General features: G+C 38.3%; 1 protein-coding gene and 1 pseudogene across 3 annotated transcripts; one reads left to right on the top strand and one right to left on the bottom strand.

Moving 5' to 3' along the window:
- LOC132109337 (UV-stimulated scaffold protein A-like) overlaps nt 1-9,614 on the top strand; it is a 60,792-nt pseudogene extending 51,178 nt beyond the window's left edge.
- A 1,881-nt stretch (nt 9,615-11,495) lies between these two features.
- Nucleotides 11,496-15,348, bottom strand: nkx1.2lb (NK1 transcription factor related 2-like,b). 3 transcript variants are annotated; one of them, XM_059516806.1, is made up of 2 exons: nt 14,561-15,348; nt 11,496-12,827 (listed from the first exon to the last, which is right to left on the bottom strand). In XM_059516806.1, the coding sequence occupies exons 1-2, from the start codon at nt 14,967-14,969 to the stop codon at nt 12,121-12,123; spliced, it is 1,116 nt and encodes a 371-aa protein (XP_059372789.1). In that variant the 5' UTR covers nt 14,970-15,348; the 3' UTR covers nt 11,496-12,120. The 3 variants fall into 3 exon arrangements, with proteins under 3 accessions (XP_059372789.1, XP_059372790.1, XP_059372791.1); XM_059516807.1 differs by having other exon boundaries at nt 14,570-15,348; XM_059516808.1 differs by having other exon boundaries at nt 14,699-15,348.
- Between the last annotated feature and the right edge of the window lie 12,577 nt (nt 15,349-27,925).

Below are 27,925 nucleotides of genomic sequence, written 5' to 3'. Positions count from 1 at the left end.
AATAAGTGATCAGACTTGAATTTGCAGGACGAGAATAAAATAGGCAAATCAATCAATCAGTCATAAGTTTATGAATCGGAGGGACCTGAACCATATCTGGAGTCATATGACCTGAACCATATCTGGATTTTGTGCCAGAAAAATCTGTAACCTAATAAACAGATTGGTCGGCACAGTGTATTTTATGTTTTCTGAATAAATAAACAAAAACCAGACCTAGATGTTTAATGTATAAATTATATTTAGATTTTTTTCAAAGACTTTAAAATATGAAAAAAAGAAAAAAAGTATTTGAAATAAGCATTTCAGATAAACGTATCTAAAAACACGTCCTGTTACGTAGATTTTTTTTTTACTTTTGAAAAACATATTTGTTGACAAGAAATAAGAGCAGACAAGGCTCCTCATATACCCACAATGCCCATTTGTCTTTGAAAAGAGGTCAGGTGTCCTGTATTCAGTATTATGAGGAATTCAACATACTTGTTTTTAATTTCATCTCGTTCTGGTGTGAGTCTTAGATCTTTGTGTCACTCCAAGACCACCTTAAACCTCTGCACACTCCTGCTGGAACCCCCTCAGTCCATTAGACTGTAAGTTTCAATGTTGTGTTCTAAATATTTGAAATGGAATGGTAGCAAAAAAAAAAAAAAAAAAAATTAAAAAAATGTTTTTGGAATTGATCAAATGATTAAAATAACAGAATGTTATTTCAAATATAGTGAAAGAAATCTGAGAAAATATATATTTTTTAAGTTGTTCATATTTTATATGGAAATATTAATAAAAACTATATTTCATAAAGTATTTGAAACACAAACACGCACACACAAAACTAAACTTTTTTTTTTTTTCATTGTTTTTGGAGATTGAAGTGTGTTCTTGTTGTTTCAGTGCAGTGTGTCTGTGCAGCAGTGACTAGGGGGCATTGACAAAGACAAAGCCTCTGTTAAGGCCCCTGTCGTTCCGTTTGGTGTTGATCTTTACTAATGGGGAGAGGAGCAGCCCACTGCTAGCAAGTACAGTCTCATTCATAAGAAACATTGATAATGTTTTACATAACAAAATCATCAGTCTCTTTGAAGTATGAATTGATTGTGTTATGTGATGTAGCCACTAGAGAGCACTATTGTATGCTCACTGACTTCAGATCAACTCCTATTCCTCAAAATTGAATGCAGATCAACTCCTATTCCTCAAAATTGAATGATGAAAACATTGATCTGGAGGTGTTTTACTGTGGTCATGGAAAACCTGTAAATTGTCATTTTAAGACCTAGAAAAGTCATGGAAATCTACAAAAGTCCTGTGAAAATCCATACTATTTGTACTATAGAAATTCCACAATTTCTATACTAAAAATAAATGTTACATTTTATGAATCTTATGCTCACCCTTAAATATTTCCCCAGCAAAAAAAGCACTTTGTGAAAGCAGGTTTTATATTATGATTTTTTTTATATATTGTTTTTAATTGTCAAAGATCACACATTGATAGAGTTTGTGCAGTTCCTTTACTAAGACCCTTTCCTCGCTGGTTTAGGAACACATCACAGCACCAGTTCTGGAGGAGGAGGAAGTAGAAAATGAGGAACTGTCTGCAGAGATGGAATCTAGATATATCACCTTTGCTGGGAAATTTAAAGCTGTGGAGCACAAGTGCAAAGCACCAATGCCAAATGGATCTTTGTTTGAACGCCAAGATAGAGTAAAAGTCAGAAAGGTAACATTAACATTAATGATGCCCTAAAAAATACACAGAAGAGATGTTATACTGAATATTTTAGCTGATATTTAGCTGTGTTTGGTGGAATGGTAAAAACATATTCTTATTTCATTGTGTAAATAAATAGATATAAGCAGGACACTGATTGAATAAACGGCTGAATTAAATGAGATGTAATTTCAGTGCACGTTCCATAGAAACATTATCCCTTGGGATGAGCTGGGCAGGCCTGTTAACCCAGAAGATTCACTGCAACTAGAGAACGAAAAGAGGAAGCATGAGGAGGAACAGTCAGGTTAGACCATTCATGCAACCTATTGAACAATATTCAACTCAACAGTCATGCCAGTAATCAACAGTGATATTTACCTACAGGGATAGTTCACCCAAAAATGAAAATTTGGAATTCATTAGGTCTGGGATGGCAAACTCTGGTCCTGGAGAGCCACATTCATTCAGAGCACAGCTCTACCCCGGATAAAAACATATCTGCCTGTAGCTTTTCTGTAACCCTTCAGACCTGGATTAGCATGCTCAGGTTTGTTTGATTAGGTTAAAGAAAACTTCTTCAGGACTGTGGCTCTCCAGGACTGATGCTCGCCACCACTGTACTGGGTCATTTTCTAGGTATTGTGGATCAATTTCATAGTTTTTTTTTGTCATTCTGAAGCATGATATAATTTCTATAAACCCTTAATGTTCCAGTCCAATTCACATATTTGTTTACATGTGCTTTACAAGTATTTCAAACAAAACCCAGTCACCATGTTCAGCATCCGAGAAAGCCATCACAATGTTGTCACTAGCGCCTTGATGACATATCTAAAAAAAAACGAAATCTAAAAAACCTGAAGTCAGAAGAGCTTTTTAGCAAATATTTAATACATATTCATTCTGCTCTGATGACCATTTTGTAAGATGTTAATTGTACTGTATGTCAACATACACTCTATACATGTGGGCAAGGTATTTTTTAATGTGATATGATCAACTGAGATGTTTACATAATCTCTTTTCATTCCAATTAAACCATGAATCCCATTGCAAATTGATTATTTGACTGCATGTAAATGTATGCAAAAGAGCAGCATGAGAATTAATTAAACTATCTCATGTTTTTACAGGTGTACGACGATCTGTGGACACAAAATGAGTAAATTCTGAAACTCTTAAGGCATGTTTAGGATCATGCACTCTTGCCAAATGAATATCGCACACCAAACCTGAAAGCTTGATAATCTTTTTTCATGTTTTGTCAACCCAGTGCTGAAGAGCCCAAGACGATTCTATACTGTCAAATGCCCTTTAGTAACCGGTAGCCAGGCGAAATCCTAGACCTCCATTACCCACAGTTCCTTCCTTATAACACAACAGTCCAATCAGGTGGCTGTGAGACTCTTGGAAGAGATGAACTGATGGAATCCCATCCAAGTCATCATCAATACTCAGATAATAGGACAGGCTGCATCTCACTCTGCCTCTCAGCTTTTCACTTTTCTCCTTCTCGCTCTGGTTTCTTTTCTTGTGGAGTCGGGTGCTAAAAGCCAATTAAGTAGCGTCTCCATCCTGTCACTGGAGCGTCGGATGTGCTTTCTTTGGCCACAGTTTACTTGTTAACAAACAGTTATCTGAGGCAACTGACTTCGGGGGCCTGCTGACCACTGGCTTGTGAAATAGCATCTTTTGTAACTAAGTAAGCTATCGATCCCGCAACTCCATCACACCCTCTCCCCGTCTACATGCTGGTTGTCAGGGTAACCACAGGACACCCCACCCGTTCTCCTGCGCTGCCGGTGTGCTCATGATGTTCACTGACTAAACATTTGCTCCCCTGCTGCGCCATTGATTTCTGCTTCAGGCTTCAGCCATCCCAAAATATTTCAGTGTGTCTAACATACGTACATCTGTCATTTGTGTCTAACATACATCTGTCATTATGATACTGCTCACACTTGTAAGTGTGAACTCAAATCTTACACCTGTGCTGCTGCTTTTCTAAGCACTCAGACTTCAAATTGGATAAAATGAGTAAAAAAAAAACCCTTTGATTTACATTGAAGGAGGAGTGGAATCCATATCTAGAGACAAGAAAATCACACACTGTCAAAAGGAATCTGTCACTGGGACAGTACCATTTCAAAAGGGACCATTTATCTAATAATACATTAGAGGTACTGATATGAAGGCTAAATAAAGTACAAATGTGTAGTTTTGGAAACTGCACCACACCGTGACACGTTTTGAGTATAGAGGCGTGAGGGTGCAAGACTCTAACAACAGCATATAGCAACAGACTAACAACCATTCAGATATCCTTAGTAACTGCATAGTGATGCCCTGGCATCCACTACATAACACCCAGTTTAAAGGGGTCATGAACTGAGAAATCAAAATTTGCTTAATCTTTTGATATGTAAGAGGTCATTGTGCTATAAAAACATTGTGTAATTTTCTGAACTTAATTCATTCTCGTGAGTTTAAAAACAGCTTATACTGAAGCCAATCTGCCAAAACGACTGGTTGTGGAATGTGTCACACTATGACGTAAAAGTGTGGCTAAACATCGTCTCGGGAGAGGAAAAAAATGCCTGCTTCTACATCACTGCCTGTTTAGCCCTGTCCACCGATTTATGCATGTACTGTTGTAAAATAAGGTGTAAATAACAAGAGGTGAACATGGGTCAACACAGAAACCAAACAATAAACTTTTTTTAATTAACTTTATTTTTAAAGGGGTGGTTGACTGTTGTTTTTCTAGGCTTGATTGTGTTTATGGAAGTCTAACATGTGTTAATGCTTTGTTTTCCGAAAAAAACTAACATTATTTTTCACATAATTTACCATTGTTTCACACAATTCTGTCCCTTCTCCTATAAACACGCTGATCATTTCCTGCTTTTATGAAGCCCCTCCCTAAGAAATACGCAGTGGGCCGAAATTGGTTAGCTGGTCCATTGTGTTGTGATGTTGTGATTGGCCACCTCTAGTGTCATCTAAACGTACCACCCCTCACCTGGAAATGGCGTTGTCTATATTACTTATCAGCTTGAGCCAGATTGAGTTTTTTTGTTTGTTTTTTGAATCCATTTGAATCATTAGAAGTCAGAATTGTGATTCATATATGAATAAATTTCAACATGCACCCCTAGTTCTCTCTTCCTCTTCTCTCAATCATCACAACATGACCTCGCATGGCTGCATGTTCCTTGGGGTGGGGTTTACGATGTAACAAACCTGTGAAGTAGCTCGTTGTAGTTCCTGCCAGTTGTTTTTGTAGGCATTAAACAATTTTAAAAGATGATATATCCGTTTGCATTGAACTTTCAGTGCTGCAACTTTGCTAGATATTGTTTATGCTCAAACAGCAACATTACACAAAAAAGTAAAAAAAAAAAAAAAAAGTGAAATCACAATCAACCACCCCTTTAATGAAGTGCCTGACCATGTTAGTAAGAACTTGATCCTTTGTTCACTTCATTTTACGGCAGTTTCATTTACAAACAAGGCATAATTTGATGCATGATTTTTAGACAGATTGAAACTAAAAGACGAGGCTGTGCCAACTATATTGGATCCGACACTGATGTCGCACAAGTGTGAGTAACTGGTTTTAATTTAATTTAATTTTTTTCAATTTTTGCCCTTGATTTGATGGGACAGAAGTGAGACAGGAAGCTGTAAGGGAAACAGGTTAATTTAGCTCAAAAGGAATCATTTAAGATTTTATAGGGAATTGTTTAGGGAGAATTTTAAGGCTGATCACAGAGTCGGCTAGTGATTCATTGTACAACAACTCTGCATGGATATTAATATCCAATCTAAGACATAAACTAATCTTACACATAAACATATGCACTCATACATTCATAGTATGTATTTACATTCAAAGTGAGGAAAAACTAGTTTAGAAGGGTGAAAATATGAAATCTCAAGTTTATAGCAATAAATGCAATTGCATAGATCTGAACAACCATCAATCATCTTATTAACCCTCGCTTTGAGTCTCTCGATGAGGCTATAAACTTTATATTTAATGCATCAGTTGTTGTGTTAAGGGATTTCCTTTTCTTGTAGTCATTGCAGAAAGGGGTTTCCCAAGGTTGCTGATTGGCTGGAAATTCAGTGGTCATTTGTAGTGAAGTATTGGGAGTTAGCTGAAGTTGCGGAGTTGTGGGCTGTTTGAAATTTTAGACAGGCACTCGAGGTGAAACTCGGAGATGCAGCGTTGCAGCAAAACTGAACTCAGAGCACAAAACTCTCAACGGAAAAGAAATTAAAGTAGAAGCCAGCAAGAAGTGTGAAGAGACTAGAGGGCTTTTCTCCTCATGGTTTTAGAGGAGCAGCTGGCCTGTAAGCCAGAGCACTCTCAGAGAGCACTTAAAAGCAGTGGCAAAACGCAGTGGCAAAAAGGCAAGAAAAAGCATAATTTGATGGTGTCCTGAGTATTTAAACATGGCTGGTTGGACACATCCAAATTGGTGTCTTGACCAATTCGGCATTGTTTTAGCTCAGGGTGTTGGTATTTTTCTCTTCCCAATACATACTTCAACATGTTATCTTATCAGTCACATGATATGAATTTTCCTGCTCTTGGAGAGTATAATTTGAACATGATTTCAAGAATATAATACATTTGACAAAGAATTGATTGAAAGAAATGTTTCAAACAAGAAGATTCAAACACATACTAAACATGAATATGAACCCTTAAGCTATTCAATAGTTATTAAAAATACATACACTATGAGTGATTAGAACATTATAGATAAATGTGTGGGTTACATATATGCAATGAAGTTATGCAATGGACTGATATTCATTTATAAGTCCTTTTAAGATGATTTTAGGTGCATCTATATATGTAAAAGACAGTCTCTCTCTGTCGTTCTGTGAACATGAGGGTTTGCTTTGTGAGGAACAAAGAGGTCAAAAGGTCTAGAAGGAACCTGGTCTTTGTCCTGGGCGGGAGAAATCAGTCCAAGGAAGTATGTAGCTCATGATTTCTATCATGGATTCAAATGTGATGGTCAGCTGTGCATCTCTGTGACAATTAATCTTGGTTACTTGCCCCAAATTTGACAAATTCCTTCCAGACTTGGATTATCAATAAGTGTTATTTTGTGTTAATGTTGCAAGCTGTTCAATGAAAGGACTGGTTGGTTAAGCTTGCTTTAGACTGGCTGGCGGATCTGGACAGATTTATGATGTTGTCTTGTTATCCTGGGACTCTTTGTGGAATTTGGCTCTTTGGATTGTTCACCAATCTGATCAAATCTTAAAATTGTCTGATCCACTCTGATACCCTAAAAAGCAAAGTAGGAGAGAGAGTGGAGATGGGATTAGGAAAGTTCCACGAGCTGGGACTTGAAGACAGGGCGTCCGAAGCATAAAGGTGCTATATATTAACATGCTGCCCCATCGACACTGACGTGTAACTGTTTTTATTATGTGATACTATTGCTTTGTTATTACAAATCGTTTGATATGTACTGAGTATTTTTGCATAAAATTTTAGTAAAAATTATTTGTAAAAATCTTAGCATTATAAGTGGACCTCATAGAACAGTAAAAAATGTACTGTTCAAAATTGTATGTCCTGTACATGTGGAAGAATTGACATAAAGCAGACTTTGACTTTGACAAAAAAAAAAAAAAGTATTGGCCAAGAATTTGTTTCTGCCTTCAGAGTTGCTGTCTATTGTTTTTAAGGCATATTCCAGGTTCAAAATAGGTTAACAGTTGACAGTATTTGTGGCCTAATTCAGCGTAACACAAGTGGTTTCCTCCATTTCTATTAAAAAAAGCAAAAATAGGAGTCATTGTGAGACACTTAAAATTGACTGGAGCCAATTTCTTGTCATCAAATCTCTACTCGCACCTTAATCAAACACATATGAACCAGCTAATTAAGATCTCAGGGACACTTGATAATATAAGACAGGTGCATTGGAGCAATGTTTGCACTGAGCTTTGCAGGAATGGTAGATCTCCATGAACTGGATTGGGCACCCCTGTGATAAATGCTGTAAAATTGCAGAGAACAGCTTTGTAGCTAAAGATTTTAACTGAAAAAATACTGTGAAGACTTTTATAAAATTATAAGCTTTGCATTTCTGCCTCACCATAACCCTAATTTTTGCCTTTTTGCAGGCAATTATTTTTGACTTATGGGGCAGTCATGGCCTAATGGATAGAGTTAGGCTTGTAACCTAAAGGTCGTGGATGGGAGTCTCAGGTCTGGCAGGGATTGTCAGTGGGTGGGTGGGTGAATTACGGTGGGTGAATTACTCTCCACCTTCAATACCACAACTGAGGTGAGATCATTGAGCATGCACTGAACCCCCAACTGCCCCCCGGGTCACCGCAGCATTGGCTGCCCACTGCTCCGGGTGTGTTCACGGTGTGTGTGTCTGTTTGTGCTCTTGGATGGTTTAAATGCATAGCACATATTCCAAGTATGGGACACTGTACTTGGCCACACGTCCTTTCCTTTCCTTACATTTAACCCAGAATAGTCTGGACTGGTGCAAATCTGCCAACGAGCAATGTTACTGTGCACTTCACAACCATGCTATCATAGCATTTTTGTGTTTAAATGTGTTTTCTATAGATAATCAAATAAGCTGACTGCAGCTGTTGCCTGTGATGTTCATGTGTGCCCAACTTTTGCAGATGCGAACTGCTGACAGAGTAGTTAGCCCTGCTGCACAGCTTAAGCTAAATGCAGGGCCCCCCATCATGCTCACAGGCAGAATGAAGCCCCTAAAAGACAGATTGTAGCACTCAAGTAACGGGGGGCTTTTTGCCTCCATAAATTCTTATAGGGACGACCAACTCCTCCATATTCATTTTAAAGGCATTTGAAAAAAGCTGTTGCATGCATGCATGCATTTCACTACAGACTGATGAAGCGCAGTACTGTGCAATTAAATACTTTGGAAATTGTAAATAATTTAACAGCTACCATTTTATCATTGCAAGATATCCATGTATCAACAGTATGTAGGGGACATGCTTAAAGGGACATGCTTAATGAAAAGTTGATGATTTTGATCTATCTACACTAATGTACAAAGTGTACGCTCATTTTTTTTTTTTTTGTAAAGAAATTAATAATTGATCAAAAGAGACAGTAAAAACCATAATACTATTAAACGCTGTTCTTTTGATCTTTCTATTGATTAAAGAATCCTAAAAAACTAAAACAAAAATGGTTTCCATTAAACTGATTTTCTGTTTTCATCATAGATAATAAGAAATGTTTCTTGAGCACCAAATCAGCATATTAGAATAATCTACAGTAATAGTTTCACCATTAAGTTAAAATGTCCTCAACATTACTGTCACTAATTTTACAAAAATCAAAGATTGAGGTCATGATCAGTCAAATATGTGAAATGTGTATAAAACCTTTCTCATATTGGCTCAGATTGGCGAGACCCAGAGCTCATAAGGGAGATCGAAACTGGACTGGAGAAGATCTGGGCTCATCAAAGACGTACGGGAAGGGACAGAATGGCAACAAAGGAAAGTCAAAGAAAAAGTACCCAAACCTTAAAAGTTTAAAGCAAAATGTCAGTACATCTTGATCAAGACTACAGAAGAAAGTCTTTAATAAGTAAGTAATGGTGGATGCTCAAAATTAAATAGAAAATCACAAAATTGGCATGATGCTTTTTGCTATATTGGGAGATAACTGAAGTCAAATATATTTGTATTGAATACTTGTGAACACATTTTACAAGTGATGGGTAAATAAATCTTTTGAATCTCAACCACATTGTTTACTCCTAGGAGGTCCGTAAGTCAAGTTATGGAGGTCAAGAACGAGATGGACAAGAGAAAACACAAGAAATTTTCTAATCAATTTAACTATGCACTGCATTGAATTACAGGTACTGCCACACGCCAGTTTGGATTTTTATGCAGAACAAAAGCGCATTGTTAATACTGTTCCTCAAATGAACTATATCATCTTTGGATGGCCATTTGCAATGCCTGAATAATTATATTTTTTTTTCCTGGGTGCTATATAACTAATACAAAAAAAAAGAAAAAAAGTTTAAGGCCAGGCTATGTCATTTTAAATCTTAATTTAAAATGGAATTTTAATCAATGTATTATTTTCAACATTGTATTTTACAAACTTTTGTCTTTGCTACATTGTAGTAGAACTATTTGTGATCCAGAATTTTGAATATAACAGTACTTTTAAAGAAATATGTTGTTAGAGTAAGTCGTAGCCTATGTGAATGTTAATATAGAGTACATTTCTACTGATTTAAAACATGACATTGTCTTTATTCATTTAAGGGGTTTCTTTGTTGAGAAGATTAAAAACGCATGCACCACCACAGCAACATATGAAGGCATAGGCAAGGCAGGATTTTTTTTTTTATTTTTTCATTTCAACTTTTACATAAAATTTAATTTATTAATGTTTGCATGTTCTTTAAGTAACATAGTCTCACGACAGACTTGCAGTTTACCTTAATCGATTAGATCCGCTGAAACAGTACACAGTTTATTAATAAGTAAGCTAAAAAGTAAGCAATGCTTTTGAACCAGCCTAAAGCTGCTAACTGAGAAAGTGATTTCGGTTTTACAGAATTAGTGTTAACTGACATTGGTGTAGCTTGTTTGGTCTTATTCCACCAAATATATATATATATATATATATATATATATGTATATATATATATATATGAATAAAGAAACCTACTTCCATAAATCTGTAAATAAGTATGACGATTTTCAACGGACGACCAAAAATATGTTAATCGCACAAACTAATTAAGATCGTCATGGTCCGTCTTTTCATATGTGTTCAAGGTAAGGATTATAATTTCCCCCTTACGTAAATATTTTATTTACTTGCAAAATTTGGAGAAAAAAAATCTAAAATATTTTATGCATTCTAATTGTAATAATAATGTCTGGACACGAAACAAGTTCATACGTTGGCATGCATGAAACGAATTTAGCAATTGTTTTAAAATATATTTTATAATATATCTTAAATTGTTTTAAAACACCATTTTATGAAACAATCGCTAACATTATCCGGTTGAATTTTGCGTAAAATAAAAGTTTGCTTATTATAGTTTTAATGTAATGTTTTACGCCATTCGAAGTTTAAGCAGTGTACAAAGCATGCATCAAAAACAATTGCACAAGCAAGGTTGAAACTATAATTCGTTTTAAGGCGTTGGATTCCTTAATATTACTTATTCTAATATTTATAGGTTACTTAAAGTACGCAAATTTCAGAAACAACAGAGTCCTATTTTAGACGTCACAGTTTTTCTTTCAGTATCAGGCTGAAATCTAACAATAATAGACAAAAATATTTTTAACAAACAAAACTGTAAATTGCAATAGAAGTATTCTAATAGCCTACTTTTCAACTGCATTTCTGTAGTCATAAGCTAACATTTAGGCTAAGTTATTGATATTAAAGCAACTATCAAAACAATAAGTAAATTTAAAAGGAAAATGTTTTATATTATTTTAAATATTTATAAATGTAAATTATAATATTTTCTACATGATAAATTCGTAGATATAGGTAAATAGGTAGGCTAATGTTCAAGTAAATCAACTCAACAATAAACTATTTCGGCCTGAGTCATTAAACATACGGTTTTCAAAGGGGAAAAACTTTCTATATTCGTAAAAATGACGTGAAATGTAAGGTAAACGATTACCAATAGAACACCTGTTCGCGCTTCATTGAACGAAATTGACCGCAATTAATTCCAGCGTTTTAAATTTTCAATTTCAATTCATGCATTAGCATATAGTGCAAGATCATGTAAAACTTAGTTTTAAATCTAGTTCATAATGCCAGGCTTATGACAACGAAATGTTTGACAACTTATCTTTGTCATCTGCCATTTTATTTCAACCATTTAATTGGGAGACAAACAATTAAATAATAGCATAGTCTATGCAACGTCAGAATTAAATAATATGGCCCACAGTAAAAAAAAAAACATTTTCATTAGGCTTATGTTTACACGATTTTTAGTCCAATCTCATTCTTTGTTTCAGTACATAATCGTTTAATTCCCTACTACATTTGCTATCAAAGTTAATGTCTAAACACTTTTCATAACTAAATATATACAGTTTGATCTTCAGAAATATTCACAGTTGATCAAAACGAAGCAGATTTAAATCAGATCTAATTATTAGCATGTATTGCCGAAAATTATTTCTAATTCTGGGTTTGCCACAGTGCAGAAATGGTTGCTATATCTCGGTTTTTAAGACCTATCAAATGTCTTTGCAAGTGTGTGACAGCATAGTGCTTCATGTTAAAAATGTTCCTTTGCAGAGTTGACCGGACGTTTTGTTTCTTCCGATGCAGGACATCTACTAAAGATTTCTTCTTATAAGTGTGGTGCGTAAAATGTGGGAGCTCCATAAGTCTGAGAGCCGAGCATGAAGGGTGACAGTACCGCGTGACCCGGCAGAAAGGGTAACTGAGTGGTGCATACGAGTCCTCCTGGCGTGTGACCCGGGTAGCTGGTGTGCATGGACAGATGGCCGTTCATAGGAGGAGACGGGCTCAGAGGACTCAGGCCGCTCAGTCCGTTGCTCGGTCCACCTCCGCTCCCGCTTGTTGGTGCGCTCGTGTCCGCGCCCGGGTTCTGTTTCTTCCACTTTGTCCGACGGTTCTGAAACCATATTTTCACCTGAGTCTCCGTCAAGCTCAAAGACAGCGCCAGGTTGAGGCGTTCGCACACGGACAGGTATCGCGTCGACTTAAATTTGTTCTCCAGAGCCACCAGCTGCTCGTACGTGAACGCAGTCCGGGCCCTTCTGGGTTTTCCAGACTTCGAGTCAGAGCCGGAGCGCTTACGCTTGGGTTTCACCGGGTGACTCTGTCCGTTTGATGAGGACTGTTGAGTCTGCTGTCCTTCAGGACTTTTGTTTAGTGAGTCGTCGTCCTCGTGCTGCCCAAACTCGGCGTCGTTGTTTCCTAGCAGGGCGCTACTCTCCTCGCTGCACAGATCCTCCTGCAGCTCGATGTCCGACTGATTCCCTCGGGTAAAATCAGCCTCACATTCATCTGACCGGAACACAAATCCGTCTTCTGTGGTAACACAAAACACTGTTATCAAAAGTCAGCTTTACACCAATGACCTGAATGCACAGTTGAATTTACCGAGTTTAACACACGCTGATATGAATTTGATAGCGCCAACGGGGGTAGTATTCAGTCGTTTCTTACTCTATATTTCCTAAAATTTTCTTATCTATTTTACTTTTTTTTTTCTAAATAAAATCCTTGATTTTCAAAATGAACTATATAACATTTCTTGTAATGTGATTTTGATTGAGTAACATAGAAATTGTTTTCTACTTTAATTGTCTTCTTTAAAGTGGGGACAGAGTAGATAGCACTTCTTTTGGCGTGTCAATTCGTCTTGACATCTTAAATCACAGAACGGTCGACTAATCGATAACTCTCAATTTACTCATCCATTAAAAAACAACACAAACCTTATCAAATTATTGCAGCCTACAATTACTGTTTATTGAAAATTGCTTTCGCGCGTTGCCTCCAATCAATCATAGAGGTTGACACATATTTGTCCTTGCAAATGCAGGCACAGAAGATAAGATGATCCCACGAAAACCGTGCTTTCTGTTTTCACCATTTAGACATGATACAAAGCATTAATATATTTGAAGATAAGAAGAAGAAGAAAAAGAAGAAAAAATAAAAAACAATTAAACGCATTTGATTGCGTTTAATTTAACTCAACTTGCTGCGTAAAGAGGCTGATAATGTGGAGAATCTGTTCCAGACTGGTCGATATCCTATTATAGAAATGAGTATATCTCTTTCAGGCAGCTTGCAAAATCTTTCTCAACATGTAAATTATAGGACCAAAATTCGGATAATTACAAGATTAAACCCTATTATACTTAAAGGAGATATTGATCATGGATCTATAAAATAAATAAATAAATAAATAAATAAAAAGTTTTCGGACCGCTCGACTGTAATGCTCCAAAATAATTCTTAAACTTAATAATTATCTGAAACTTAGTTTCAGTGTATTCCCTTGACATTTAAAAATGGAAAGTGACATATACTACATTTAAAAATTAGTTTCTAGCAGTCTCAAGAGTAACTGTAAAAGTAATATCTAATAACAATAGGAAGATTACCTCATTTTAGTCCACAGCCACTCAATTATAAGACTTAACATGTTTATTTACAAGTATTTAAATGATTAAAAAAACGGATACAATTCCTTCTGTAAATAAACTTTAGTTAAAATCCATCTTTATGGCTTTTCCAGGTGCAGAAAATGAGGTTTAAGGTCTAGTTGCATTTGCTAACAATAAAGCAATTATTTATCTATACAAAAATAGGCACAACAAAACTGGTTTGAATATGGGCATGCAAGCAGTGTCCTTCAATTACATGTCGTAAAAACTATTTGAAAAATGTTATTATTATAAATTAATTTTCATCACGTAAATAATTACGAGACTACATTGATAATTCGTATTTTTATTAATTCATTTGATACACCACGGTATCATTTTAAGTGAAAAGTTAATTATAATCGTGAAAAGCTTTTTTTCCAAAACGGTGACCATTCACAGCACATTTTTACTCTTTTTAACTTTTTACCCTTATACATCAATGTAACATTTTGCATTAAGATGTTTAATTGAATTAAAAATTCTCCACCACATTTCAATTATATAATTAGAATTTACATGCTACAATGTTGATATTGAAAAAAAAAATGCTTGTCCATATTATTTGTACTTTCGCGCATGTCATGTTAAACAATGGTAACTTACTTAAAATACCTGATGTTTTTTTACAGTCGTAGTCCTCTTGATAAGACTTGTGCTCGATCGTATGATTTGAGTCATCGCTTCTGTTTTCTGTACCAAACGTGAAATCACAACCTGTCCTATTAGGTGTTTGCCTCTTACTAGTAAATTTATTGGGATCCAAAATGTCCAGAACCGAGAACGAGGTTGTCCGGTGTACGGTAGGAGGCGCGCCCGCGGGTGAAGGCTCGTGTCTCGGTGAGGTTTCTCGGCTCTCCGCCGGTAAAGCGTCTCTCCCTCCGGCGCAGTTAAACACGGGCAGTTCTCCGGCAGCGAGGCGCTTGTCGTCCATGCCGTCCTGCGGAGCGACCACGATCACGCCGGCAGCGGCAGGTACGATGGAGTCGCCAACCTGCACTTTATCCCGGTTCATAGCTCTCCAGAGGGCAGCACAGCCGTCTGAATTCTGTTCTCTTTTGCCGTTCTTTATTCAACAGGACACATGCTGGTGAAAAGACATAGACAAATAAGTTCAGACTGCTACTTAAGATGATTTTGTTCAGGAGTTGATCCAGCCGGTCTCTAGATTGTGATGCTGATGTCCCCCTGCTCAGGTCCTTTTTTGGGTTTGAACCGTCTCCTTGGGACACCCCGTCGTTTATGTCACATACACACACGCTCGCGCGCGCCCAGCTGGATACCCTCCCCTTTACACAGCTCTGACCATCTCCAAAACTTAAAGCCGTGGCTTATTTATGCATTAATATTCCACTGTGAGTGGTAATTGGCTACAAATTAATCCCATGCCTCTAATAGCCTATTATCTCCGTCTGAGTATGAGAAGCACCAGAGGAGAGTGAGCGATGATGTGGCCTCTGATATACACAGCTGTCAACTCACACCCAACGTGATAGCACTGGACTGGAAACGCACTAAATAGGCTTATTTCCCCCCACTTTCTCCCTCCCATCTCCCGCGCTGGGTTGAGGTTACGATAATCATTGTTTCCAGAGAAATTAATGAGAAAATGGGCCACTTGAAAGCGGCGATGTCTTGGAGTGGTTAACAGTGAATCTTTTTAATTTGATGACGAAACAGAAACACATAGAAGCGATTTTTAATTGTTAATTGGCCAATAATTGTTAATCGTTAATAATAGTTCAGATGAAAAAGGGCCACAGAAGTGTGACAAAATTTTATTTTATTTTGTTTGGTTTAGAGGTGCAACTTGAAAAAGGTCAGTTCTTTGCAATTACTGCAATCATAAGCAAGAAACTAAAAGTTGCACAAAAATGGGTAAAACAATCAGCTGTAAAGATGAACATGATTATTCTATCAAGACCAGACCCATGGGAGTGACGATATAAGCCCCTGCAAAGAGGCTTCAGCATCATGGGCCATGAGATTCAACTTTAATCTGATCTACTGAGGGGCCAAATAATAGCCATTATAATAGGCTTTCCCATGAGTGTTTCTCAGTTTTGTAGACTAAATTTGCGCAAGACTGTCATGCTAATTTTAACAAGCTGATTAAATAAAGTACATTTTACACTGCAAAACCTCGTACTTGCACCTTGATTATGGTGCAAATGTAGACTCAGATATGTTTATCCATGAAAGCACAATTTGTCTATCCATGAAAACACACAATTGGCTGTTGAGTCAGCCAGGCTGTTTTGCTTGCTGAATGGGGAATTACTGTAATTAGAAAAAATCTCCCAGTAGGCCACTACATGATTTAGTCAATTTAATCATATTATGCACAATAATTTGCATGATGTCACAATTGTCCAATTCACAGACCCCCAAGTCTACACACACCTAGGTGTGCAATTTATAGCAATCTTTCCTTAGAAAGCCACGTTTCTAGCATTTTGCATCTCAAAAATATATCTAAATTCTGACCTATGCTCTCAATGTCAAATGCAGAAATGTTAATTCATGCGTTTATGACCTCAAGGTTAGATTATTGTAATGCTTTATTGGGTGGTTGTCCTGCATGCTTAATAAACAAACTCCAGCTAGTCTAAAATGAAGCAGCTAGAGTTCTTAGTAGAACCAGGAAGTATGACCATATTAGCCAGGTCCTGTCAACACAAAGACTTAAAATCTTACTTATTACTTATAAAGCCCTGAATGGTTTAGCACCTCAGTATTTGAACAAGCTCTTGTTACATTACAATCCTCTACGTCCGCTGCATTCTCAAAACTCTGGCAACTTGATAATACCTAGAATATTAAAATCAACTGCGGGCGGCAGATCCTTTTCCTATTTGGCGCCTAAACTTTGGAATAATCTACCTAACATTGTTCGGGAGGCAGACACACTCTTGCAGTTTAAATCTAGATTAAAGACACATCTCTATAACCTGGCTTACAAATAACATACCAATACGCTTTTAATATCCAAATCCGTTAAAGGATTTTTAGGCTGCATTAATTAGGTAAACCGGAACCGGAAACACTTCCCAAAACACCCTATGTACTTGCTACATCATTAGAAGAATGGCATCTACGCTAATATTTGTTTGTTTCTCTCTTATTACGAGGTCAACATAGCCACCAGTCCAGTCTGTTTCCAGATCAGAGGGTCACTGCAGTCCCCGGTTCCAGTACGTATCCAGACCAGATGGTGGATCGGCACCTAGAAAGGACCTCTACATCCCTGAAAGACAGCGGAGACCAGGACAACTAGAGCCCCAGATACAGATCCCCTGTAAAGACCTTGTCTCAGAGGACCACCAGGACAAGACCACAGGAAACAGATGATTCTTCTGCAAAATCTGACTTTGCTGCAGCCTGGAATTGAACTACTGGTTTCGTCTGGTCAGAGGAGAACTGGCCCCCCAACTGAGCCTGGTTTCTCCCAAGGTTTTTTTCTCCATTCTGTCACCGATGGAGTTTCGGTTTCTTGCCTCTGTTGCCTCTGGCTTGCTTAGTTAAACTGAACTGAGCTGGATGAAGACATCACTGAATTTAATTATGAACTGCCTTTAACTGTCATTTTGCATTATTGACACACTGTTTTCCTAATTAATGTTGTTCAGTTGCTCTGACACAATCTGTTTTGTTTAAAGCGCTATATAAATAAAGGTGACTTGACAAGAAACAGATTGAACCATCTTCCTTATTATTTCACCCTAGATCATGTGAGAAAACCATTGACGATCGATAGCATATTCATTATTGAAAGTTTAATAACCAAGACACAGCATCCCAAAGCTCTGTGCATGAGCACACCCTTTCTGTCATGTTAGCACAAATCAGTTACCTATTCCATATTATTTGACCAGACAATAATTCAAAAATCAAAAGTCTCTATTTTTTTGTATGCATGATATAACATCAAAAGCTAAAACTGACCAGAATAATATCTGTGAAACCACATATTTTGAGCGGATAAATCTATAATATTTAGAAACAGATCATTTAATGCAAATATGACTGCTGGAATATTGTAACATATGATCTGGCCCTTGCGGCAGATTCAAGGAAGCAGGGGTAGATCAGAGATATTTAGGAAACTAAATTATGTTTTTTTTTCAGCTCTAAATAACAGCCATCTTAAAATGAATAATAATAATAATAATAATAAAGAAACAAATCTTCTGCTAGGACACTACTGCAAGTCAGTTTACACAATATAAAATATTGTGCCATTCTAGTGCTCTGGGAAGAAAGACAGCTTTAGTCAAAGCGTCAAAAGCAATCTAATGATTTTAAATGACCATGGAGTAGTAAAAATCTGACAATTCTCCATCACAACAGCAGATGACGGTTAAAACGACTAGAAATCTATATTCTGACCGGGTGTCTCCCACTGATAAGAGGTGCCAAGACAATGTTGACTATTAAACTCGACAGCTTGAGATATTACACTATTACTTATGCTATTTTTAATAATCTATAATATTTGGGCTATAATTAATTAATTCTATGGATCAGATAATATCTCGGTCTGGGATGAGGTTGAGGGGGTCTATTAAGACTGGTAATGAGAAAGGAGAATTCCAATCTTAGCGCCCAGGGTTTGTGAACGGACCAATATACACCTGAGTGTTTCAAGCACAGTGGAGGGAAAGAGAGAGTAGAATGAGAAAAGAGAATTTGAGAATGAGAAAATATAGGTTTCATACCATGTTTTATAAACTGTGGTGCATTCATGTTTAAGCAGAGGGATATTTTTTTGGGACATACAAAAACATTAAAAATTACATTACAGACAGGGTCTTGTTCATGATAATGAGTGCATAATCTGAAATCTAAAATGATGTATTGTTTTAAATCTTATTTTCAAAATCCATATTAGCGATAAAAAAAAAAAATTGGTGGACAGTTATAATTTCTACACTTTTTTTGTTCTAAAATTTTAATGATAATTAACACAGGAGACATGGAGACATCTGCAAGTAGCAAGCAAGCTGCTGCTATGCAATATATTAAAACTGACCAGAGGGGGGCGCGCTTCTCTTCAATTTCACAACTCACAGTTGAAGTGAATTTGTACCAGCAAAACTGAATATTTTAGCATTTTATTAATCAAATTACTGAAATTATATTTTACCTGGATCAATGCAAATAATTTGTCCTATATTTGAATGAACAAAATGATTAGATTAATTTATTCACATCAAAATAAAATGAAAAAGAAGTTTGGGTTCTGTAAGATTTGTTTTACATTTTTTTGAATAAAAGTCTTTCATGCTCACCAAGGCTGCATTTTTTGTAACCTTCCGAACTTATTTATAACTGAAAATAAAGTGAAATAAAGTAAAATATTTGCACTTGTGAGACACATTTGTTGAAATTGGGGGACTATTTGACTAATTGTGACAAAAATAATGTCACAATGCAAAAAGTCGTTATATGATATATATATACAGTGCTTCTTTTCCATTAAGCAATAATACATTTCCTCTATATAATTATGGTTCTTTAAAAAAATGTTAACCAAAAGATGCATTTACTGATATCTACTGTGGGGCCAAAAAAAGGACAAGACTAGCAAAAGAATTCAGGACCTATAAATAAAGAACACTTTGAAGCCATGAGAAAATCGTACACTGGGGGCAATCATTTCAGGTTAGAGGCATCTGCTATTGTGTCACGTTGAGGTTATAGTGCCTCAGTCAATAAGTAATACAGCCGTTTGACTCACTGATAAACATTCCCTGGTGAGTGAGGCAAGGGGACATATTGATGACCATCTGAATTTTTCTTACCTTTGCCGGCCTCTTATTTCTCTACTTGGTGAGAGACTGTTTGGGGGGATTTATGCAAGGGTGGTCTGGTATCTCCTTCTGCACTTGTAGATGGAGCTCTAAATTGTGCATCACAGCAGACAGAAGCTGTTTAAATGCATTAAAACTAGGAGTCCTATAAGCTAAATTAACACACAGAATGCTGGCTGTAAATCCAGCATACATACACATAAACCAAACAGAGGTGAAAGGACAGCATTCTGGGTCTTCTCTTGATCAATATTCATTTGATCACACAGTTACAGAGTGCAGAAACTGCATAAACACACAACTGGACCCTCTGTCCTGGGCCGGAGCTTAAAGGGGGCCTGGACTGTAAGTGACTGTGACTCAGGGGCCTCTGTGGTCCTGGTTGTACAGTCGTGGGCAAAAATTTTGAGAATTACATAAATATTGGAAATTGGAAAAGTTGCTGCTTAAGTTTTTATAATAGCAATTTGCATATACTCCAGAATGTTATGAAGAGTGATCAGATGAATTGCATAGTCCTTCTTTGCCATGAAAATTAACTTAATCCCAAAAAAACCTTTCCACTGCATTTCATTGCTGTCATTAAAGGACCTGCTGAGATCATTTCAGTAATCGTCTTGTTAACTCAGGTGAGAATGTTGACGAGCACAAGGCTGGAGATCATTATGTCAGGCTGACTGGATTAGAATGGCAGACTTGACATGCTAAAAGGAGGGTGATGCTTGAAATCATTGTTCTTCCATTGTTAACCATGGTGACCTGCTAAGAAACGCGTGCAGCCATCATTGCATTGGATAAAAATGGCTTCACAGGCAAGGATATTGTGGCTACTAAGATTGCACCTAAATCAACAATTTATAGGATCATCAAGAACTTCAAGGAAAGAGGTTCAATTCTTGTAAAGAAGGCTTCAGGGCGTCCAAGAAAGTCCAGCAAGCGCCAGGATCGTCTCCTAAAGAGGATTCAGCTGCGGCATCGGAGTGCCACCAGTGCAGAGCTTGCTCAGGAATGGCAGCAGGCAGGTGTGAGCGCATCTGCACGCACAGTGAGGCCAAGACTTTTGGAAGATGGCCTGGTGTCAAGAAGGGCAGCAAAGAAGCCACTTCTCTCCAAAAAAAACATCAGGGACAGATTGATCTTCTGCAGAAAGTATAGTGAATGGACTGTTGAGGACTGGGGCAAAGTCATATTCTCCGATGAAGCCCCTTTCCGATTGTTTGGGGCATCTGGAAAAAGGCTTGTCCGGAGAAGAAAAGGTGAGCGCTACCATCAGTCCTGTGTCATGCCAACAGTAAAGCATCCTGACACCATTCATGTGTGGGGTTGCTTCTCATCCAAGGGAGTGGGCTCACTCACAATTCTGCCCAAAAACACAGCCATGAATAAAGAATGGTACCAAAACACCCTCCAACAGCAACTTCTTCCAACAATCCAACAACAGTTTGGTGAAGAACAATGCATTTTCCAGCACGATGGAGCACTGTGCCATAAGGCCAAATTGATAGCTAAGTGGCTCGAGGACCAGAATGTTGAAATTTTGGGTCCATGGCCTGGAAACTCCCCAGATCTTAATCCCATTGAGAACTTGTGGTCAATCCTCAAGAGGCGGGTGGACAAACAAAAACCCACTAATTCTGACAAACTCCAAGAAGTGATTATGAAAGAATGGGTTGCTATCAGTCAGGATTTGGCCCAGAAGTTGATTGAGAGCATGCCCAGTCGAATTGCAGAGGACCTGAAAAAGAAGGGCCAACACTGCAAATACTGACTCTTGGCATAAATGTCATGTAATTGTCGATAAACATATGAAGTGCTTGTAATTATATTTCAGTACCTCACAGAAACAACTGAAACAAAGATCTAAAAGCAGTTTAGCAGCAAACCTTTTGAAAACTAATATTTATGTAATTCTCTAAACTTTTGGCCACGACTGTAGATAAGAATTATGAATGTTCTCTAGAAGAAAATCTGAATGTTTGATTTATACTGGCAGAATTTACACTAGCAAACATTTAAAATTTTAAATTTTAATAGGTCCCCAAAACCTTCAAACTGGCTGTTATTAAGCCTCTCATCAAAAAACCACAACTTGACCCCAAAGAACTAGTTAATTATAGACCAATCTCGAATCTCCCTTTTCTGTCCAAGATACTAGAAAAGGTGGTATCCTTACAATTATATTCCTTCTTAGAGAAAAATGGTATATGTGAGGATTTCCAGTCAGGATTTAGACTGTGTCATAGTACTGAGACTGCTCTCCTTAGAGTTACAAATGACCTGCTCTTATCAACCACTGATCGTGGGTGTATCTCTCTATTAGGTTTATTGGATCTTAGTGCTGTGTTTGACACAATTGACCACAACATTCTTTTGCATAGACTTGAACACTTTCTTGGCATTAATGGAAGTGCATTAGCATGGTTTAAATCGTACTTATATGACCGCCATCAGATCGTAGCAGTGAATGAAGATGTATCATATTGATCACAAGTGCAGTATGGAGTACCTCAAAGCTCAGTACTAGGGCCGCTACTCTTCACGCTTTATATGTTACCCTTGGGAGATATCATCAGGAAACATGGTGTTAGGTTTCACTGTTATGCTGATGATACTCAGCTCTATATTTCTTCACGGCCCGGTGAAACACACCAATTTTAAAAAACTAATGGAATGCATAGTCGATATAAAAAACTGGATGACGAGTAAATTTCTTACTGCTAAATTCAGAAAAAACAGAGGTGTTCATGCTGGAACTAAACTACTGGGTTCGTCTGGTCAGAGGAGAACTGGCCCCCCAACTGAGCCTGGTTTCTCCGAAGATTTTTTTCTCCATTCTGTCACCGATGGAGTTTTGGTTCCTTGCCACTGTCGCCTCTGGCTTGCTTAGTTGGGGTCACTTCATCTACAGCGATATCGTTGACTTGATTGCAAATAAATGCACAGACAATATTTAACTGAACAGCGATGACATCACTGAATTCAATGATGAACTGCCTTGGCTTTAACTATCATTTTGCATTATTGACACACTGTTTTCCTAATGAATGTTGTTCAGTTGCTTTGACACAATGTATTTTGTTCAAAGCGCTATATAAATAAAGGTGACTTGACTTGACTTGACTTTAACTTTAGGTGTGCATTTCAAATCATCTCTAGCTACCACACCGTAAACATAGGCAAACATACAACAAGTACACCATCATAGTTCTCTATCAATACTTCACTTGTACTGCGTCTGCTAAGAGGCTATGAGGAAAAAGTATTTTTTTTCTCCTGTAATGAAGCCTTTTTCAATAACGCAGTGTAACTCCATGGCCACACTTAAAGGGTTACTCCACCCCAAAATGTGGTTCCAAACCCATAAAAAGCTAGTAAAAGTAAATAACGGTGGCAAGGTCCATAAAAATTATGAAAAGTCGTCGTCAGAATCTGCCATCAGACATGCAATCTGGGTTATATGAAGCGAAGGGAACACTTTTTGTAAGCAAAGAAAACAAAAATAATGGCTTCAATAATTATTCAATAATTCTTTTGTCAACGGCCTCCTCTGTGTCACACCATGTCCCCATGCTGCGTATGCTCTTTTGTGTCATCGCCACAAGGATACACTGTTTCTACGTGTATTTAATTTTTATTTTACATTAAAAAAAATTCATTTAGCTGACGCTAAGCGACTTACAATTGCTATATATGTCAGAGGTCACATGCCTCTGGAGCAACTAGGGGTTAAGTGTCTTGCTCAGGGACACATTGGTGTCTCACAGTGGATTCGAACCCTGGTCTCTCACACCAAAGGCATGTGACTTATCCACTGCGCCAACACCACCCCATTTTAAATTAAGAATGATTTTAAATGATTTTAAATAAAACAGCACATCCTTGTGGCATGGATGGACTTGCTTCGTATGCATCCCCTTCAGTACTGGCTGAAATCGCGGGTTCCATCTCATGCGTGGAATTTGGACATCTGCTTATCAGGGTAGACCAGGCCTGTGTAACATCCCTGACCCCCTTGGAAGAACACTCAGTGCAGTTGATGAAAAAGAGCATCCCCGTGGGAATGGTCTACAGGAGCAAGGTGGTTTCAACAGATGCTTTCAACATGGGTTGGGGAACTCACGATGGAAAACCAACTTTTGGCCACTGGTTGAAAGCAGAGGATGGTCTTCACATCAACTGCCTGGAAATGCTGGTGGTATATATTAAACTTGACCTGTATATATACTGTATATTGTTCTGTGCAATTTTTTATTTAATGAAATGGGAAATGTTGCCTTGAATTTCATCTGAAACTTCAGAAGAGACATGTAAGAGTACTGGGCTCTTTTTCTGATAAAGAAAGAAGCATGACAATTTAATTTTACATTTAATTTCATTTGAGAAACAATTATTAGATATTATTTTGTGATTTTTCTTTATTTTCTATGAATTTCAAAAACCATTCACATTAATAAATTAATCTTAAATTTCTACAAATCTATAGTCACTAATCATGTATAGTTTACTTAAATTGTTAACTGATTTTTATTATATATATATATATATATATATATATATATATATATATATATATATATATATATATATATATATATATATATATATATATATATTTATAATACACAGCAGTTAAATTGTAATATCAGATGTAATAATATTCAGGCCATGCATGGAGATGTGAAACATTTACAAAATATCTCTTTAAAGAGGTATATTATCATTATCTCCAATTCTAGAGATATCTAAAAGTCATCAAAGACAGAATGAGAGAGGGAAAAAATACATTATTTTCAGTGGATAGAATCTGGACTATTGCAAAAGAAAACAGCCTACAAAAATAAGTTGTCTTCACAGCTTTGTTGCTTTCAAATAATTGGTTTCCTCTTTTATTGTCCCTGCCAGCTTCAACTACCATTAATCCCCTTTTATTTGGCTACAGTGTTACAACCTATAAAGCACAGATTTACTATTGTCAGAAAAATGACATTTGAAGTGCAGTTTACTTTAAACCAGTGAAACAGATGTATAACTTACAGTGTAAGGAGAGACTAGTAAATAAAATGTGTGTACAAGAATACAGAACTAAACAATGGGTTCCTTGGCACTGTACAACACATACATAGAATGGGCTGTTAAAACCAGAGTATGGAAATTAATATTTTTGAATAGTCATTAGTATTGCACTGTTGTAATCATTCACAAATGCTGTCTCTGTTCATGTCAAATTCAATCAAGTTTCTGAATAGTTCTATCCATGGCCTCTATACAGATAATTAAGACACAATGTTCCACTCAGGAGTAATTGTATAATACTCTGAACTTGGCCTTCTGGCAAATAAATAATTTACTGACAGTTACATACAGTACATATTCCCAACATTTTATTATGTAAGACTTACGTACATTATATCACTACAGTTCCCCAGTGGTCTTTTATCTGTATAATAGAGCGTTTTTCTCTATCATTGTCACGCTGTCTGGTCTCTGTTTCCCTGAGTCTCCACTAGTGGTCTCACTTCCCCATAGGCACCTCACCGAAGGCACTACAATTCCCACAAAGCCTTGTCCCTTCATCACAGTAATTGCACTCCTGTTAATTGCACTCAGGTGTCTTCACTTGATATTCATTACCCTGCCTACATTAACCGGTCTTTTCTGTTTGTCTTCATGGAGTCCTTACTTTCCGTCACCTGGTTTCCTCGCGTTCCTAGTTTTCGAGTTACTGTTCCTGTTCCTGTTTGTTTGTTTCTGTTTTGGACTGATGTTTGGTTACGACCCCGGCTTGTTTTGACTCTGATTTTGGATTACCCAATAAATCTCACACTGCACTTGGATCTCTCGTCTCCTGTGTTCCCGAACATGACAGAAGTGACAGACTCCATCTGATCAGATCCAGCGGTGTGGGATTTTTTCTCCGTTCCCCAGCCAGCATGGAGGAGTGGAGGAGAAGATTCGGTAAATTAACCACCCTCCGTCAAAGGGGGAATGAGGTGGGTGGTGTAGCGCAGGAGTTCTGGACGTTGGCAGTAGGATTGGGGTACAATAATGAGGCCCTGAAGGACCTATTTAACAGTTGCCTGGATGACCCTTTGCCAGGGTGGGAAATGAAGGGGCTGGAGATCGTGGAATTTTTGGGGTTCACCAGTTACCTACAACATCGATCTCAGTGGGATACCTCAACCACACCTGTCTCTCCCGGTGGGATGGCCGACTCTAGACCGGGGTCTACAGACAGTAGGACCGCCATCCCAGCGCCACGGCGCAAGATGGCCGCCAGCCCAGCGCCACAGCGCAAGATGGCCGCCAGCCCAGCTCCACGGCGCAAGATGGCCGCCAGCCCAGCACCACTGCTCAAGATGGCCGCCAGCCCAGCGCCACTGCTCAAGATGGCCGCCGGTCCAGCGCCATGGCACAAGATGGCCGCCTGTCCAGCGCCTCTGCACAAGAGGACAGCCACAGTTGACCCTCCAGAGTCGAGTCAGGTTCCCGTTGACCCTCCAGAGTCGAGTCAGGCTCCCGTTGACCCTCCAGAGTCGAGTCAGGCTCCCGTTGACCCTCCAGAGTCGAGTCAGGTCACCGTTGACCCTCCAGAGTCAGGTCAGGTCACCGTTGACCCTCCAGAGTCAGGTCAGGTCACCGTTGACACTCCAGAGTCAGGTAGGGTCACCGTTGACACTCATGAGTTAAGCACTACCACAGTGAGACCTCAGGAGTCAAGTCAAGTCACCGGTGATCTTCAAGGACAAGGTCAAGTCACCATTGATCTTCATGTGCAGAGTCAAGTCACCAATGATCTTCATGGGCAAAGTCAAGTCACCAGTGTTCTTCATGGGCAAGGTCAAGTCACTGTTTATCTTCATGGGCAAGGTCAAGTCACAGACTATCTTCATGGGCAAAGGCAGGTCACCATTGATCTTCATGAGCAAAGGCAGGTCACCATTGATCTTCATGAGCAAATGCAAGTCACCATTGATCTTCCTGAATCCAGTCTAAACTCTGCGGAACTACCAGAGTCTCTCCACGTCTCTGCGGAACTAACAGAGTCTCTCCACGTCTCTGCGGAACTTCCAGAGCCTCGTCACATCTCAGCCGAACTCTCTGAGCGCTCAACTGATCCTGTCGTGGCCACAGAGGACACCCTTAACTTGTTCATGTTCTCTGTTTCAGACATGCCTATCCAGACTTGCTCTCTTGTGTCATCGATCCCACTGTGGTGGTCCTCGGCCTCTATTACCCTCTATTACCTGGCCCTCCGTCCCTCCCCCTGAACCTCCGCCGGTCCACCTCCCTCCTGGGCTCTTTGTTTTTGTTTTCTTTCTGTTTCCCTCTATGGACCTGGCCCTCCATCCCTCCCCCTGATCCTCCGCCGGTCCACCTCCCTCCTGGGTTCCTTGTTTTTGTTAATTGCACTTCTTGTCTCTGTTTCCCCATTTTACCTGACCCTCCGTCTCTCCCCCTGGTCCTCCGCCGCTCCACCTCCCTCCTGGTCTCGGTGTTCCTTGGTCTCTTCTTGGGTTCGGGTGGAGCATCTGGTAGCTGCTCCGTGGAGGAGGGGGTAATGTCTCGCTGTCTGGTCTCTGTTTCCCTGAGTCCCCAGTACTGGTCTCACTTCCCCATAGGCACCTCACCGTAGGCACTACAATTCCCACAAAGCCTTGTCCCTTCATCACATTAATTGCACTCCTGTTAATTGCACTCAGGTGTCTTCACTTGATAGTCATTACCCTGCCTACATTAACCGGTCTTTTCTGTTTGTCTTCATGGAGTCCTTACTTTCCGTCACCTGGTTTCCTCGCGTTCCTAGTTTTCGAGTTCTTGTTCCTGTTTGTTTGTTTCTGTTTTGGACTGATGTTTGGTTACGACCCCGGCTTGTTTTGCCCAATAAATCTCACACTGCACTTGGATCTTTTGTCTCCTGTGTTCCCGAACATGACAATCATAACACATTGGCTGATGCATTATCATCCTGCACATTTTAAAACTGAAATATATTACAATTTGAAAGTAACTCCACATTTTTAAAGGGCACATTTCCCCCCATCACAACCTAATGCATTACAATGTGTTGATACTTTTATAATGCATTATACATATAGCCTACTGGGCAGGCTTAAATTAAGTGTGCTCACAGTGCGGCACTGGCCAACAGTACCACACT

This window comes from Carassius carassius, chromosome 29, assembly GCF_963082965.1.
Source record: "Carassius carassius chromosome 29, fCarCar2.1, whole genome shotgun sequence".
NCBI lineage: Eukaryota > Metazoa > Chordata > Actinopteri > Cypriniformes > Cyprinidae > Carassius > Carassius carassius.
This window is presented reverse-complemented; position numbering and strand designations above follow the sequence as displayed.

What these genes read in the sequence shown, in the direction of transcription:
- nkx1.2lb (XM_059516806.1), bottom strand. Translation starts at nt 14,969, where the DNA reads ATGAACCGGGATAAAGTGCAGGTTGGCGACTCCATCGTACCTGCCGCT. An exon ending in AAAAACATCAGGTATTTTAA is followed by an intron (nt 12,828 to 14,560) that starts GTAAGTTACCAT and finishes GTGTTACCACAG; the next exon opens with AAGACGGATTTGTGTTCCGG.